The 16,659-nt window shown below is 34.3% G+C and overlaps 1 protein-coding gene across 13 annotated transcripts in view; it reads left to right on the top strand.

Annotated features, from left to right (window-relative positions):
• Positions 1 to 16,659, top strand: part of adgrl3.1 (adhesion G protein-coupled receptor L3.1) — a 340,584-nt gene that overhangs the window by 106,549 nt on the left and 217,376 nt on the right. For all 13 annotated transcript variants that reach the window (XM_069192140.1, XM_069192148.1, XM_069192139.1 and 10 more), the window contains exon 4: positions 9,325 to 9,538. In XM_069192140.1, the coding sequence (XP_069048241.1) occupies positions 9,325 to 9,538 (214 nt within the window). The remainder of the gene's footprint in view (positions 1 to 9,324; positions 9,539 to 16,659) is intronic.

Raw genomic sequence — 16,659 nt, 5'->3', positions numbered from 1 at the left:
CAGTATAAGTATTGGTATTGCAGATTGTAACAAAGCTGTGTAAATTTTATACTTTCCCTTCAGAATCTGTTTTAAAATTATTGAAATGCTACCCAATTTTACCAATTTAAAATGACCTAGTTTAGGAAGTTTTATAAAATGCATACTCTAATGCAGGGGTGCCCAGCCAGTCGATCGTAATTGGCCAGTCGATCCATGATTGGCCAGTCGATCCGATAAAGTGGACTTTAAAAGTGAGTTACGGAAAATAAAAGTAGAAAAATTAACATCTCAACTACAGTAGCAGCAGTCGGTTTTCGCAAGGCCTAACACAAGAGGGAAAGTGGCAATCATCGCATCGTTCCGTGTGAACCACGTCTTGGCTAAACACAAAAAGTCATTCAGGGATCGAGAAGTAATAAAAAAAACGTTTGCTGAGGCTGCTGACTTGCTGTTTGGTGATTTCAAAAACAAACATTTTTGGCAGGTTCAGACAGCTGTTGCCTGAAATAAAAGAGTTTCTCGGGTCGTCTAAACATGGTGAATATGCCCAATTAGAGGATGACCAGTGGCTTCTGGATTTAACATCCCTCACAGACGTGACTGAACTTCTGAATGAGCTGAATGTGGAGCTGCAGGGACTAAATAAAAATGTCATTGACATGATCAGCGGTGTCATCACGTTTAAAAAAAGTGTTCTCAAGTGAGCTTCTCAGTGACAATGCTCACATTAAGGTAGGACATTCTTTTTTTCTAAAATGGGGAACCTTACTTGTGCACTGTAACATGAATGACTTGTTTTTATTTACTGTCATTTTTGTAATAGCTATTGTTATTGAACTGGTGTCTGTGTTTCCTATATCAGAGCTTCAAAATCACACTGGTAGATTGCGCTGGCCTGGCAAATGCAAAAGAAGATCTTACATTAAAAAAGTTGGGCACCCCCGCTCTAATATACAGTATACATATATACATTTAATTTCTGAATTATGGAATGCATATAATTTAAGATTTTGTGTAGGATACAGTCCTACACTAAATAAACTTGTTCTAAAGTACTGTAAATGTACTATTGCATTATACTGTATATTACTGTATATGGATGGCATGCACACAATTATTATGCTTAGCATTTATATATTACACTGCTATTGGCACTGATGTAACAATGGTTAGGACACAAGTGACAATGTACCATTGACACAGACTATCCAATTTAAAAAGATGATAGCATTATTATTCTACCAAAATAATGACATTCCCTCATACAGACTACAGCTAAAGTTCTCCTTTAGCGTGGCTATTCTACCAAAAATAATGGTAATCCCTCATACAGACATCAGCTAACGTTTCCCTATGTAATAATAATAATAATAATAATAATAATAATAATTAATAATTGCTTACACTTATATAGCGCTTTTCTGGACACTCCACTCAAAGCGCTTTACAGGTAATGGGGACTCCCCTCCACCACCACCAATGTGCACCATCCACCTGGATGATGCGACGGCAGCCATAGTGCGCCAGAACGCCCACCACACATCAGCTATCAGTGAGGAGGAGAGCAGAGTAATGTAGCCAGTTCATAGAGTGGGATTATTAGGAGGCCATGATTGGTAAGGGCCAAAGGGAAATTTGGCCAGGACACCGGGGTTACACCCCTACTCTTTTCGAGAAACGCCCTGGGATTTTTAATGACCACAGAGAGTCAGAACCTCGGTTTTACGTCTCATCCAAAGGACTGTACCTGTTTACAGTATAGTGTCCCCATCACTATACTGGGGCATTAGGACCCACGTGGACCTCAGGGTGAGCGCCCCCTGCTGGCCCCACTAACACCTCTTCCAGCAGCAACCTTAGTTTTTCCCAGGAGGTCTCCCATCCAGGTACTGAGCAGGCTCACACCTGCTTAGCTTCAGTGGGTTGCTAGTTGTGAGTTGCAGGGTGATATGGCTGTATGGTGATATGTATGGATGTACAGAACCTGTGCATTGTCATTGTCAAATGAAACAGAACACAGACTCAGAAATCACCACTCTTTGCCAATATCATTATCGTCCATGTTAACATACATACAATACAGTGCAAACTAGACAATCTTACCTTTCTTGCATGTGTTTGGGAGAAGTGATGAAACTGTGGAATTTGAAGAAAAGACATCATGCAAGATTCACACAGTTATGCCCGAGGTAAATATTAGTGCGTACAAAATCAGTTTTTATACAGTAGCAAATGAAATAGCGGATTCTCGCTAAACATTATTTACTCTCTTCTGTATGTGTGTACAGAATTCTCCATTATAGGTATGTGTGTGTCTACTGTATATACAGTCTATATGTAAAAATAGTGTGTAAATGTATACAGTATCTCAACATTTACTTCCATTTGTTTAATTCCACTATAACTATTTTAAATATCATGTCCTTTATTGCCACAGGAACTTTTTAATATCTCCAAGATTTAATTTTTTTCTTCAATGCATTTATTCCATTTATCTTTTTTTAACAATCAAATCCACATACAGTATTATTTCAAGAAAATGTACTGGAGGTTTTACAGTTATGGATGCTGATCTCTACAGCTGTGCTGAACTGGTAGGATTCTTGCCTGCAAGGGGGTTAAAAAATAACAAAAAACATGGAAGCCTTGGAGGATTTTGCATTAATAATAACTTCTAAATGTCATAATAAGTCAGCTTTATCTTGATGAAATGACAGAGCAACATTAAAATATCTAATTTTTACAGAGACATACACTGCTTTGTAATGGAGTATTGACTTTTACTGCATGTTCTGCTTGAAATGACTTGCATACTCCTGGTCTGTGGAAAATTGAACATCCTTTGGTTCTGATGCAGTAAGGAAACATGCAACCTATTTTCAGGAAACGTGGTGGAACTAATGTGTTCTTTCTTATTACTCTATCAGAATCTAATTTTATGTGCATTTTTTCCCCAAAGCCAGGACTTTAGGGACAAGAATTATTAATGATTTTTGAAAAGTGTAATCAGCAGTTTTCTTTTAGAAAATATCATGAAAGAAATTGAAATTATAAATTAGGAATTTAATCTAGAAGCCTTCAGGGTTTTAAAATTCTTCTCTGGTTCCCTCGGGAATCTATTTTTAGATTTTCTAAAATGCTTTCTTATGTAAATACTAATTCTCTTGTCAATTCCAAATGTCTGAAATTTGGAACATACAAAACTGCAATGCCAACTTGAAATTTGATCAAATTATGAAAAACTCCTTTGCCAATATAGGTATAACCTTATAGCTCTACAGTGCACCTAAATCACAAACAAAGAGGGATTCTGAATTCTACATCATATTTTAGTGCACATGAAAACATTTTATGATTTCTTTAGTGAAATAAACTGTACAGAAAATTTCAACAGACCTGCCACACTAACACTTTTTATGTGCTTACATTACATGCAGCTAATATGTTCATGTACTGTAAGTTCCTGCCTTTTACAATTCAGCTAAAAAACTTACATAGGGAGTCATCCATCTGTATAACTATGATTACTGGAATCATGAGGGGAAACCGTCACTCCCCCCTACTCTCCCTTCAGGTAAGAATCTAATTAGGATAGAATTACGGCCCAGTTAAATACTTTAATGCTGTTCAGAAATGTGATTTCTTACTTAGATATTTTTAGATTGCATTTTTTTTAAATATTGCATGTTTACTGAAAAAAAATGTTTTTAAAGTTCTGGTCCTTTTATAGAAGTAAATATCAGAGGCCATTGCTCTTGAATTTAGTGTGAGTGTGCTTCAAGAACCGAGTTAAATAATCTTTATACTTTCACCCCTTCACATAAAAGATGCCTTTTTTACATATTATACATTTAGATATGAGTCACCCCAATTTTTGATTTCTAACAAATCGCCTTACATATACTGTATATACAGTATACATATTTAAAATTTTGATTAACCCATCAGATTGTTTCTGTAAGTATACCAGACTACTTTGGAATTTCCAGTTGTATATAACTCCATTTTACTGCTTTAAATCTTGTACCAGGGAAGGGAATGAGGGAATGAGACAAGTAAACATGCTCCTCTGACATTCCCACTTGCAGAGCAGTTTGTCATTTCATAGATGACGAGGTCCATAGTGCCTTACAGTAGAATTAGCGCCACCTGGAGGAACATGTCAGGCTGCAGTTTTCATGCCGGAAAGCTGTGCTGATTAATCCCGTCCATACCGTAGCATTGCTTTTCCAGTTGTGCATTGCCACTTGTGGAATCCCAGTCTTATTTAACTGGTGATACTCTCCAGATACAAAATGGCAGCATCATGGCCAGAGAACTCGGTCTCACCTTTATTGTTTGAACAACATGAGTGCCCCCAAATACCGTAGATGTTTTTGATTTAATGTTTTTTCATATTATTCCAATAAAGAACAGTAGAATAATATCTGATGGAATTAATATAAATATTTGATATAAATATTTGGAGCATATCAGAACATAACAAAATTATTCAAACATGGATCTGTATTTAAAGGGTTAATTCATTGCTTATGTGTAATTTATGTTTGGCAGGTTGATCATAATGTATGCTGAAAATCGAAAAATCAAAGCTCATTAAAATCTTTGAACACTAAACCAAATGAAGCTTGTTAAGCGTTTGATGTGTGTGTTCTATGAAGTCAAGAAGTTGATGACAGCATGATGTTTCATTTTTAAACATCTGTTGTGGTCTAACTTCAAAAGACAAGGTATAAATAAGTAAATCATACATTTCCAATGTTTTAAGAATCACTTGGAAACCTATTCAAATGCTAAGCATTGTAGATAAAACTTAAAAACAACGGCATTTATAAACCAGCTACAGCTCGCATAGAGACAGGTTTAGAAACGTTATCTGCATTTCCAGTAGTGAATTTTTTTTGATAGTCTTAATCTTTTAATGTCAGCCACATTATGTAATTTTTATTTTTTAGTCTGCCAAGTTAACCGAAAGAAAAAAAGAAAGAACTTCTGAGCATTAGCCTTTCAGTATCTTTCTGCTTGAAAAAAGGCTATGTGGTGATTTTTTATTGATCTTTTAATCATGTACTGTAAGATACATCAAATTTGTATGTACATTTTCCTAAAACTGACATGCAGTCCATTGTTTTAAAGCATCTCCAGTATGTCCTCCTCTATGCTCAAAGACAATCTCCAAAATTGAAAAATTTGTAATGCCCTTTAAAACATGTTAGGTAAATTGGAATGAATTGCCGCCTTTAAATCCTCAAACCTACCTTTATTAGCCTGGAATACTTAGTTTTTCAGGTAAACCCTACGTGAAAATCACATCGTGTAGATTGAGATCCGGTGGTATGGAAGAATGAACCAGTCCTCTGCCGTGGATGTCAAGAACCAGGATATGTAAAATGATTTGATAGGATTCCCATTCCAGAGGTGCAGTTTTACAATGAATGCCTTTTTATTTCCCTCAAACAGCATAATAACATCTTGAATATCAGCGTGTACTCTTGGGTCCTGGTCTAACAGCTTTTATGTGAAATAGGTATTATTATTATTTTTATTACTATTCTTTACACTGAACAAAATAAGAAAACTTTTAGCTTCTGGGGTCCTGACTTCATAAATAAGTTTTGAAAACTTATAAACATTAGATGGCCTGAAACACACTATACTGTATATACTGTAGTCATAGTCAAAATTGTATAGTTAATAAAAGTGTAGAATTTAAATTAAGGAATGCTGTGATAAAATTTATATTGCACCAATAAGACATGGTTTAGAATTTTATGTACAATTATAGTCACCACATTATAGAATAGACGTTGTTGCTCTGAAATCAGTATAGTGAAGATATACAGTACCAGAACAATATTCTGGGGCTTAAAGGTATATCGTACTTTGACAGGCTGAAGGAACTGAACCTTTTTAGTCTGGAATAGAGAATATAATGGGCGTGACCAGTATTCAGAATCCTCAAAGACATTGATAAACTGAGTGGGTTTCATCAGAATGAACGGTAAAACACAAACCAGAGGGCACAAGTGGAGTGAGTTACAGTATGTGAAGCAGCTCTTTGCCCTAAGGGTTGTAGGTGGGAGCTACCCATCCATTCTGTTGAAACCGATAACCTGGCTTCTTTCAAGAAATGGCTAGGTGAGATCAATTTACTACTAACTTCCAAACTGGCTAAGAGGGTCGAAATTACTTCCTTTCTTTTGTAACTGTTCTTATGTACTTATAATCTAAACTAGGCAGTGATTGTATACTGATCCATGTGGTACTCCACTAATTTCATCATCTCAAAACTGTTGTCTGTACCCTAGAATCCTACTGCCATACAAATGATAACTTACTTTTAATTATTGTCCCCATAACATTTACATGGAAAAAGAGTAAGACTTATTGATCTGTAATTAGTTGGTTTAGTTTTGATGACCTTATTATGGATGGATGCTACATTAACTGTTTTCTAGTCAATGGCTATGGCTATCTCGAGTAACTGTTGGAGAAGTTTTGTATACGACTTTTTTATTGGCCTATAAATTACATATCTTGTTTCTTTAAGTACAGTTGATACAATACTATCATGCCCTGGAGATTTGTTTGTCTTAAGTGCTTCTAGTACCTGTATCACTTATGTCTCTTTTGTGCTATTAATATTTAATATATAACTTTGCCTTTCCCTGCCTGGGGCATGTGGTAATTCTTTTTCCATGGTAAACACAGTGAAATATTCATTTAATATATTAGTCATTTCTGTTTGATCATCTAAATGTTTATGATTTTCATCTTTGAGACACTTTACTTCAACCTTAATGGTCCTTTGTGGTAGGACTTAATAAAAAATGCTGAAATTCTCATTTTTATTTGGCACCATAAACAGCTATAATGTTTGGTGTTTTTTCTAGAATGTGATCTTCAGAGTTTTCTTCCCTGGCTTCATCACAGATTGTGATTCATAACAAGATTATTATTATTTTTGTGTTACTGATTGATATTAATCTGAGAGTAACAAACTTTGTATGACTTTTCTATTGAGTAATTTCTTTCATTTCCATGGGGCTTTATGTTCAAGGCATGTTTTTCATCCTTTATGTATAATATTTGAAGCTTTTTCGGAGTTAAAGTAAATGATGCACAACAGTGCAAATGAAACCTTACTTTTGTATATTAATTATTGTATTCATGGGAGAAGATTTTTCTTTGAATAGTAGATTAAATTGTTTAAAGGTTTACCAGCTGAGACTTATATATTGCACTGATGAAGCAGAAAAGCAACATTTCAATACATTTGATAGTATAATGCCTCAGGTCTACCTTGTAGATTTACTGACAATAAGGGAACAAGATTTAAAAATTCATCACCTGTCTTGGCATCTTAGAGCTTTGGAGATAACTGGTAAAACTTCTCATGGATCAAACTGTTGGATAATGAGAGACATATGTTTTTCCCTGAAATTACAAAGGATATTTCTAAAAAAAACTCTGATAATTTACACATCCTTACATTACTTTAAATTATAATATTCAATAAAAGGCAAGAAGGTGTAAACAACTATTGAGTGACATCACAATCTATTATTTATAAATGTTGAACATATTCCATTAAATTGTGACAAAAAATTCTGAAGATCAAGCACTGAGCACAAAAGGTTTCACCTTGCTTATTTAAAAAAAAAACTATAAGAAAAAAGTTTTCCATTTTTTTTCTGATCCGCTATTATTGTAAATTGTTCAACATGCAGTAAATACAGTAAATGTAGAGTATAAGTTAATAAAAACACACATCCTTATGAAGCATTCAGTAGCTTCTTTTTAACATCTTAAATATGTTCAAAAAGTAACAAAAGGGGTATAGTGGTTAGTGGTGGTGAAAGCTAAGTAAATGTTGCGTTAGCCTTTGGTATTTGTTTCAGTGCCTGTGTTTTAGAATTCGTAATGGATAATAGTAATTTGTAATGGATTTTGAAAAATAAACCCGTGGCATCACTTCATCTTAAAATAATTGTTCTGAAACCACCTCCACACATCTGTTACAATTCTCAACAGATTCTTGTTTGCATTTTGCTTCTCTGAGTAAATACGTGCAGTACAATATAACATTTACAACTGACTTTCTGCTGTTTGAAATCTTTAAATTGATTCTTACTCATACGATTGTGTCATATGTTATTCTCATTTCTGCGGCTCTCTCTTTATTTATTATCAGACGAGAGATTTTCTATTGCTTTTATCGTCTGCCTCCAAATCATTAAACATTGCCTTTCAAAAGTGTACACACCCTTGCACAGTTTTGGCAATTTGATGCTTTAATGTCTGCTGTCATGACACTTTCAAGTAGAAATAGATATTTGTTATGCACACAACTTGCAAGAAGTTGAACAGCAAATAAATACAGAAAGAATATTTAGAGGATTTACAAGATTCTGAACATATGCAATAAATATTTTTTTGCAGACATTTACTGTAAATTACCTTACCTTTAGAAGACTTAAGTTTGAACCTTCAGGGTTTAAATAAAAATGAGTTTCAAAAATGGGTATGCATCATTATGTAATGTCACAAAATGGGACATCATAGGAAGGGTATGAAGACTTTTACAAGGGACTATAAATAAAACTAAGAATACTGTACAGTATTTGCTTTTTAACACTGACTTTGAAGCTCAAATTGAACTTAAATGGTTCATCTACAACTGTCACTATGATAGCAGATACCTTTTCATGCTTGTCAGGATCCTTAAATGATGCATTTGATCATTTTCCAAAAATTGTAGACCGCAATGTTAAATATTTTATATTTTCAAACCTGTATCTGTTGGTTAAATCCTCTATTTCAGTGTCTTCTGAAAAGACAGGAGCCTGTTTATATTTATAACTTATTTATAATTGTCCTTCAGAATCCAACATTTGGGGAAATTATTGAAGGTATACTGTATAATAATGCATTTACAGTAGTGGATAATGAACACCGCATGGTGCTGATCATTCAGTGCTTGCTTCATTTTAGCAGCACACAAAAAAGATTCCCCTTTCTGATTTATTTATGACAGCAAAATATAAGAGATTTTTGTTGCATAATTTGTTTTCAAAATCCACGGATAATAATGCTACTGACTCCTGTCACATAACAAGGAGCAGCCCTTAAAATAAATGGTTGTGAAACACTACTTCTGCACCAGTGCTTCAGACATTGCATGACGTACAGTACAAGGCCATACAGTATGTACAGTAACACACCATGCAGCACCATAATGCTCAGATCAAGATCAATTTAGTAGGAAAACAAATTACCATCCTAGAAGTATGTATTGTTTTGAAAATAAAAAAGGTTTTGTACCGTCTGCTTTGCTTTCAGCCTTTAGTCGAGCGCCGATTCCCATGGCAGTTGTACGGAGGGAGCTGTCCTGTGAGAGTTACCCCATAGAACTTCGCTGCCCTGGCACGGATGTCATCATGATCGAGAGTGCCAACTACGGGAGGACAGATGACAAAATATGTGACGCTGACCCCGCCCAGATGGAAAACACAAGATGTTACTTGCCAGATGCCTATAAGATAATGTCTCAGAGGTGAGTGGCAACAGCCTCCTGTGAACTTGTTGTCCGCGGAAATGAGAAAATCGCTCATTTTTTTTGATAGAACAAAATTAAATATGGTTAAGCTGCTTACAGATGAAAAATACAGTCCTTCTTGTCAAATACAAAGAAATAAGATTCTAAAATCTGTTTTCAATGTGTTTTTTTTCATCACTACCCAAAAGGTGATTTTGTTTTAAAATATAAGTGTTTTCGTAAACTATGAGTAGATAGCTGTCTACTTTTTTTGTCCTTTTTATGCAAAGCAGTAGACCTTGCTTTTCGTTGCTAGCTTAATAAGGGTCATATATTTAAAAACAGAAAGCATCAGTTCAAGTATGATAACTATGATTTTACAATTAATATTTAATACGAATATTTATAATTAATATTAATACTATAATGACACAGTGGCATACAGCCACATCCCCTGTTTTTCTATGGAATATAAATATAAAATACATCGATCTAATTTAATGTTAATCTTATTGAATTGCTTAGAAATTGTGTGCTGTGCCAGCTACACAACCCTTAAGAGTAACTTACTTCCAAAACAGTACAAGCTTGTTTAAACAGGATTAGTTTAAATCAGATAAACCCAAAATATTGCATGACTTAATGTTTTTCAAGATCCCCCCAAAATCTGATTAGTACTGGGTGTTTGCGAAAACTTGCCAATACAGTGAATCATAATTGGGTTTTCAGTAAGCATTGTTAAAACAATAACTATTATTTAAATAACTAAACTTGATATTTGTTTATTTTATATACAGTATGGGAATGAAAGTATCAACATACAGTAAATAGTTATCCTATATTTGATAAGGTACGGTATATCTAATTTAGAATTACAGTATACTGTATGCTAAGAAAACTTAATTCCTGAACAGCTGGAAGTAATTGATCTCCTTGATAATTTGGTTTACTCCCCTCACACAGAATAGTAATCCTTATCCTACTGAATGAATTAAACTTAACATAATAAAGAAAACTTACTCTAATGAATGCCCCTGCATCTTGCACTAAATCGTATTGACCAGAATGGGAGAGGGTGATTTAGTTTCAATCAATACCTTCGTTTTATTTAATTATGTGCTTGCAAGCCTAGACATGGGATAAAAAAAGAATTTATAATGTTGTAGGAAAATCTTGTGATATTTGCAGTTTTATCAGCATAATTTTCATTTGCATCTGAAGAATTTAAAGAAGGGTATCACAGTAAAAAGCCGCCTCCAGCAGGCGTTTACAGCTGTTGCTAGGCGCTGACTTGAAAGCCCATGGGTGGAGGAGGAAAGAAATCTTCAGAGAAGGCTTCCAACTCTAGATAATGCAGGAGGTGACAGAAATGAAAAGAGAATAGGAGGGAATGAGTTTATATTTAGAAATGAATTCACAGGGCATCCATGACAGTATATTATAATATGGATTACAGCACGCCTTTGAGAATATATGGGACATTGACTTTGAAACTGAGTTGTGGTAGTGTCTTAGATTTTTGTGATGTTCTATAATGTTATTGTAGGAGAGTCCATCCATTTGTTTTGTTTCCTATTTGTATTTCCACCTTAAATATTTTATTCAGCCCTTCCTTATCAACAAGAACAAATGTGTGTTGGTTGGACACTCCTTATGTAATCATCATTAATTGTTGGTAGTGATAATTATGTTAACCAAATACATTTTTATGTCTTAAGTCATCATGTAAACCAAAGGCAGATTTCTTCATCTGTAGTTTACTTTCCCTAAAGTTAGGTTTCTGCATAAGTAAGGTAAATTTGGTAGGTGCCATTGGAATTAAATGCAAAGTGTCTGTTCTACTAAATATAAACTAAAAGAAATTTGTGAATCCGTATGCTAACACTTGGGAAATTATGATAGTTATACAGTATATGATAGTTATATACAGTATATAAGAGCAGTGAAACTGCCATTATATGTAATCCTTAGCAATTATAATTACTGTAGATGTGTAATATATTTAGTAATTTTCAAAATGTGGAGCACTATTTTAAACCCAAATTACATTTTCAGCTTATTATCTTTAATGCACACTGCAAAGTCTTTTTTAGTAATTCTAAATGAAATGATTCTCTATCTAGTCAGTCAGCACACATTTGCCTGCAGATTTTTGGATCCATGACTGCTGCACATACTGTCTCCTTCTAACTCCAGTGTTAACACAGAGAATTTATACAGTAAAGACTGTAACATATAGCTGTAATATATACTCTGAAAACTAGAAAGTTACTATGAAAACCAGAGCTGTATCTGTAATGGGCTGTAAGGGCTGTAAATATAGGTTTTGTCAGCTGTGTCCTAAAGATTGATACATTATGTTAAAAAATAAACTTACCAAAGTAATGGTATTGTAAGATAACTTATAATTTCATAGGTTCTAAGGACAAATAGCACATAAGGACTCAGACCTAAATTTATGTGGTTAGCTACCTTTATTAAATTTGAGAGTGATAAGTAAGAAAGTGCCTTAAATACCTTGCATACATACAAAGCAACTAGACGGTCAGATGGTGGGAGCCTGCCCCGGTTTATTTCCCTGGGCTTTATTACCAGGGCTGGTAACTATAGAGAACAGAGGGCTGGGTGACTCCAGTAGAGAGCAATCTCACTTGGGTTTCTTCTACTCACATTCTCTCTCTCTCCCCCACGGGTGCTGGTGATCCACAGCTACAGGCTCCTGTTATGACAACCCACAGGAACTGGGAATCAGTCAAATATAGTGGTCACACCCATCAGCATCCATACTGTCACACACACACATGAAAATAGGAAGAACAGAAACACGGGTACTATTTACAATACCAATTGCTTTTTGGTCTTTGAGAATCTAACCTGTTGCAGTACTTGAATGAAAGATTTTGTGGAGCAATAATTTCTAATAGTTCTTTTTTTGCACTCTTCAACACAGTTTATTTGATCACTGATACATTAGTTTTTCATGTCTTGTTCTTTTGAATCTGGAGGCCTGTCACACACCTTGATGATGCAGCTGTTTGTAGCACATGGGTTTATTTGGCAGGGGCTGAGGATAACTGTGGAATTGGATATTGAAGCTGGATTGAAGCTGGTGTGGGTATTTAAATCATGTAACAAGCTGCCAGCCATGCTGTTGAAGGCGATACCCTGTTTTCTTCAAAAAACAGCTGGATGAGATCCTGGGAAAAATAGCAGATTCTTATTTTCATTATTTCTTCGAAAAAGATGCATCAAAACTTTTTTTTTAAATACATGTAGAGTTCAGATGTTGAAGCTGAACTGTGTCTTAACCAATAAAACACCTGCAGCTCTCCTTCTCATTTCACCCTTGTGTTTCTCAGACACGTAAATGAGGATGCTAATGACATTTTCAATACTATGTTAACCTTTAATTGGTTTTGGCACTGCATTTGCTGTTGGATTTTAATTGAAAACATTTGAACTTGCCTGTTAGTGGTATTTTAACATAATTTAATCTTGTTAAATTATGGTTTTGGTAGAGCAACAAGAAACAAAAAAGTCTATCTTGAATGACTCAATGCTTCTAATCTAAAAAATATACTATAGCAATATAGATTCTTAAAATAATGTACAGTATGTATAAATCATCAAAAATATATTGACTTACATGTATTTTAAAGAGTACATGTCAGATTGTAGCAAAATGAAAAACATTTCTGCTGGATGAAATTATTTTTAATGCAAAATTGTTGTCAATGCCGCCAAACTACCTGCTGTCCCTGTTTGTCTTTCCAGGCGTACCCTTGTAAAAGAGCCTCAATAGGTTAATGCCTCATTAAAGAATTACATATACAATAAAAAGGTATATGTATATATTAACATGTAGCATATTTCATGTTTATATATAACATACGATTATATAAAGTATACTATACGTATATGTCTGTATATCCAATACATGTATATGTCTGTGTTTATATTCTGTTACAATCTTTTTCTCTTTTTGAGGCTATTCATTTAAATTTGTTTTGTATTGATTTTCTCATGAGGCATACAACTATGGTTTTTACTAAAACTGCTAAATATCCTAGTTATAGGTGCATAAATTACTTGTAAAAGATTTTGCTAGGCATGTTATGGAAAACTAGATATTTTACATTATCTTACTCTTTCACTGAGAGAACTGTTGAATGAAACTCTTCAAAGCAGTGATAAAATCAAATAACAATTGCTGATTTTCATCAGCGTCGCATGTTTTCTTTGTATTACTCTTTCTCGGGGCTCTCTGGACCTCATAGCAAGTAATTACTCTTGATATCAAAGCCATATATCACAGAGGGTCTCCAAAGACTTCACATAGTACCTAAAATAGCACTGATATCACTGCACAGTGCTTCTCTATAATCCCAGGAGGAGATCCATGCCGAAAAGAGACAAAGAAACTCTGCATTAGGAACTTTCCAGTCTCTATTCTATTTCTTCCTTGGTTAAGAGACTTACAGTATATAGTTTATCTCAGCATGCTCTTTGACTGATGGTATTGTCGATACATGTTTTAGTCTAGTGCAGTTTCTAAGGGGCAGGCTTTCCAAATGTGCATCAGGTTCTTTTCTTGCCAGCCTTAAAATGAATCAGGACTGAGCACTAGAAGTATTATTTTTCATAACATTTGTCACATTAATCTTATTAGTCATCTGATAATATCTGTAATTGTGATGTGATTCAGTACCCTTTTGGTTTGTTTTACACCTCAAGTGTAGATTTATAAACATCTGCCAAGATGTATTTTAATTTCTAAAATAAGAATATGAGAAATGTAATGAACAAGATAATCAAATCCTTTTTGGAAGAATCATATATTATTGGAACCTGCTATAAGGCTAGATAAATTGTTTGTTTTTAGAAAAGCAGTCTATGTCAGGAAGTGATTCTTTATTTTCTAAGTTAGCTTTGTTCAAGTTCAAGTTCTAAGCATGCCTTCATTTGTGCTTGGACTGGATGTTGTTCAGGACTTCACAAAAAAATCCAAAGCATTCAGACTGGTTGAAGAGGTTTAAATACCAGTCCTTGGATTGGTATAATAGTTGGTAAACTATGATTTAATCTTTAGGTTATGTTACCTTTACCTTTTCTTGTGTGATCAGTACAGTAGAAGAAAGAACACAGTTAGAATACAACTGATTTTTTATTTAATAGAGATGGGATAACAGGATAAAGTTACAAAAGAACATGAAAAAATTATGATCACAATGCCTAGAAGTTGTTAGTCCACAGAAGGATGTTATATTACTACAATCCAAATTCTGCAGAGATGCTTCAATCAAGGGTGTGCTTTAATAACACCAAGGGGTTTAGTCTGTGTTAGGAACCCCAAATCCTACCATATAGGGGTTTATGTGGCACACTGAGTCTTAAAACACATTAGAGGGAATGTACAGTACATTACACCTCCAAAGGCTTTGAGTCTGCTGCTTCAAAAACAGAATTAAAGTGGTATTGGAAAAGTAAAGCATAAATAGAGAGAAGTACCACATGACCAGATGAACCTGGCCACATGCCTGTATTTGCATTTTGCATGTAATGGTTAATATAAAGCAAAAGTAGTAGTAGCTGAATACCTTTTTGAGGTCCACTTGTTGTTTAAAACTGAAAATGTTCAGTTCATTTAACCTATCTGTGTAGGACCATCCATTAAGCCTGGGAATGTATCTGGTTGCTGTTCTCTGGACTTCCAGAGCAGCAGTAATGTGTCATATTGTAAATGTTTTTGCTGCCTGCATGTTAAACCCTGATTTGTTTGCAGTAGACATTATCTGTCAGCCTTTTAATAAGTCTTGAAATAACTGACTAACAGGTCTTTTATCTAAATATTTGAATTTCATTTGTTGCCTCTGTTGTGTTTGCTAAATTCTTTGGTATAAATTAGGAAGAGCAGTGACTCCAGTACAGATCTTTGGCACTTCTCTATTTATATCACTCCAATTTGATTATTCATCCCTTACATTGAATCTGTTTTTTATCATCCAGTTCTCAATACAAACTCATGCATTAACATGAATTTCTGCCTTCTGTAATTAGCAAATTAATCTCTTATAACAATATTTATTTCAAAAACGTTTGAAAATCTGAATGCTCCGTGTTGTATAATGTACTGTATGTGTCTATTACTGTTGTTGCATGTTTAAAGAAATCTTAGCAGCTTAGTTAAGATCTGGATTTTCAATATCCATGTTGACTGTGCACTAGGATCCTGTTTCTACATAGAACATAGATTGAACAGGATAATCAATAACTAAAATAAATAATCATAACTCCCAAATTTAAAAAAATTATGCCAGGAATATACCCAAGAGGTTGGTGTAATTAGAGGCATCTCAGTTCTTTGATCTCTGGAACAGCTAAGCAGCACAACATAAAATATATACATGTTTCTCTGTTTATAAACAAAGTGTCTCAGAGGCCTATGTCCTGACCAACTAGAAAAATCCCAGACAGCTACCAAATATTTTCTATTCTATATAACATTTTCAAAATCTATATAAAATTCCACAACAAGAGAGGTAATCCTGCTTTCTAAACTGAACAGAAAATGACCTACAGTTACTGGACATTTCTCTCTATATAAACCTTGATGCTTCAAAGTGAATGGGAAACCTATCTTCCTATTCTAAAAATGCGTACATTTACTAGGACAGGCCTTTTCAACCTAGGGATTCTCTACATAGAAGATTGGTTTCTTGAAAATATCAGAATGGCAAGCTCTCAAATACTTACTCAAATCTGGTCTAAAAGTCTGATTGGAACAAAGACCTCTCACCTGGCACATGCTTTCTTTTTTCCGTGTGTCTTTCTCTTTTTTCCTCTTCTGTGTCTTTTTATGTCTTCCTGGACTGTTGCTGAGCCTAACTCATTTACCAAGAACTTAATTATCCAAGGTAAACCAGATGATTTCTTTAGTCAGCGTGTCTCTGAGATCACCTACAACTCTGCAGACACTGGGTTTGAAGCTAATGAGAACTGAAAATATTGACACTAGCCAGGTGTTGACCATTGTCTATAAATTAAAAACTAGCCCCTTCCAATAGATGTAGCAATACTAATAAAATGTATGAGGATAAGAATATTGTGATAATATAAGAGAATAAGAATATGAACAAAAT

Source organism: Lepisosteus oculatus, chromosome 1, assembly GCF_040954835.1.
Source record: "Lepisosteus oculatus isolate fLepOcu1 chromosome 1, fLepOcu1.hap2, whole genome shotgun sequence".
Lineage (NCBI taxonomy): Eukaryota > Metazoa > Chordata > Actinopteri > Semionotiformes > Lepisosteidae > Lepisosteus > Lepisosteus oculatus.
The sequence above is the reverse complement of the archived record's forward strand: the minus strand, read 5'-3'. Positions and strand labels throughout refer to the sequence as shown.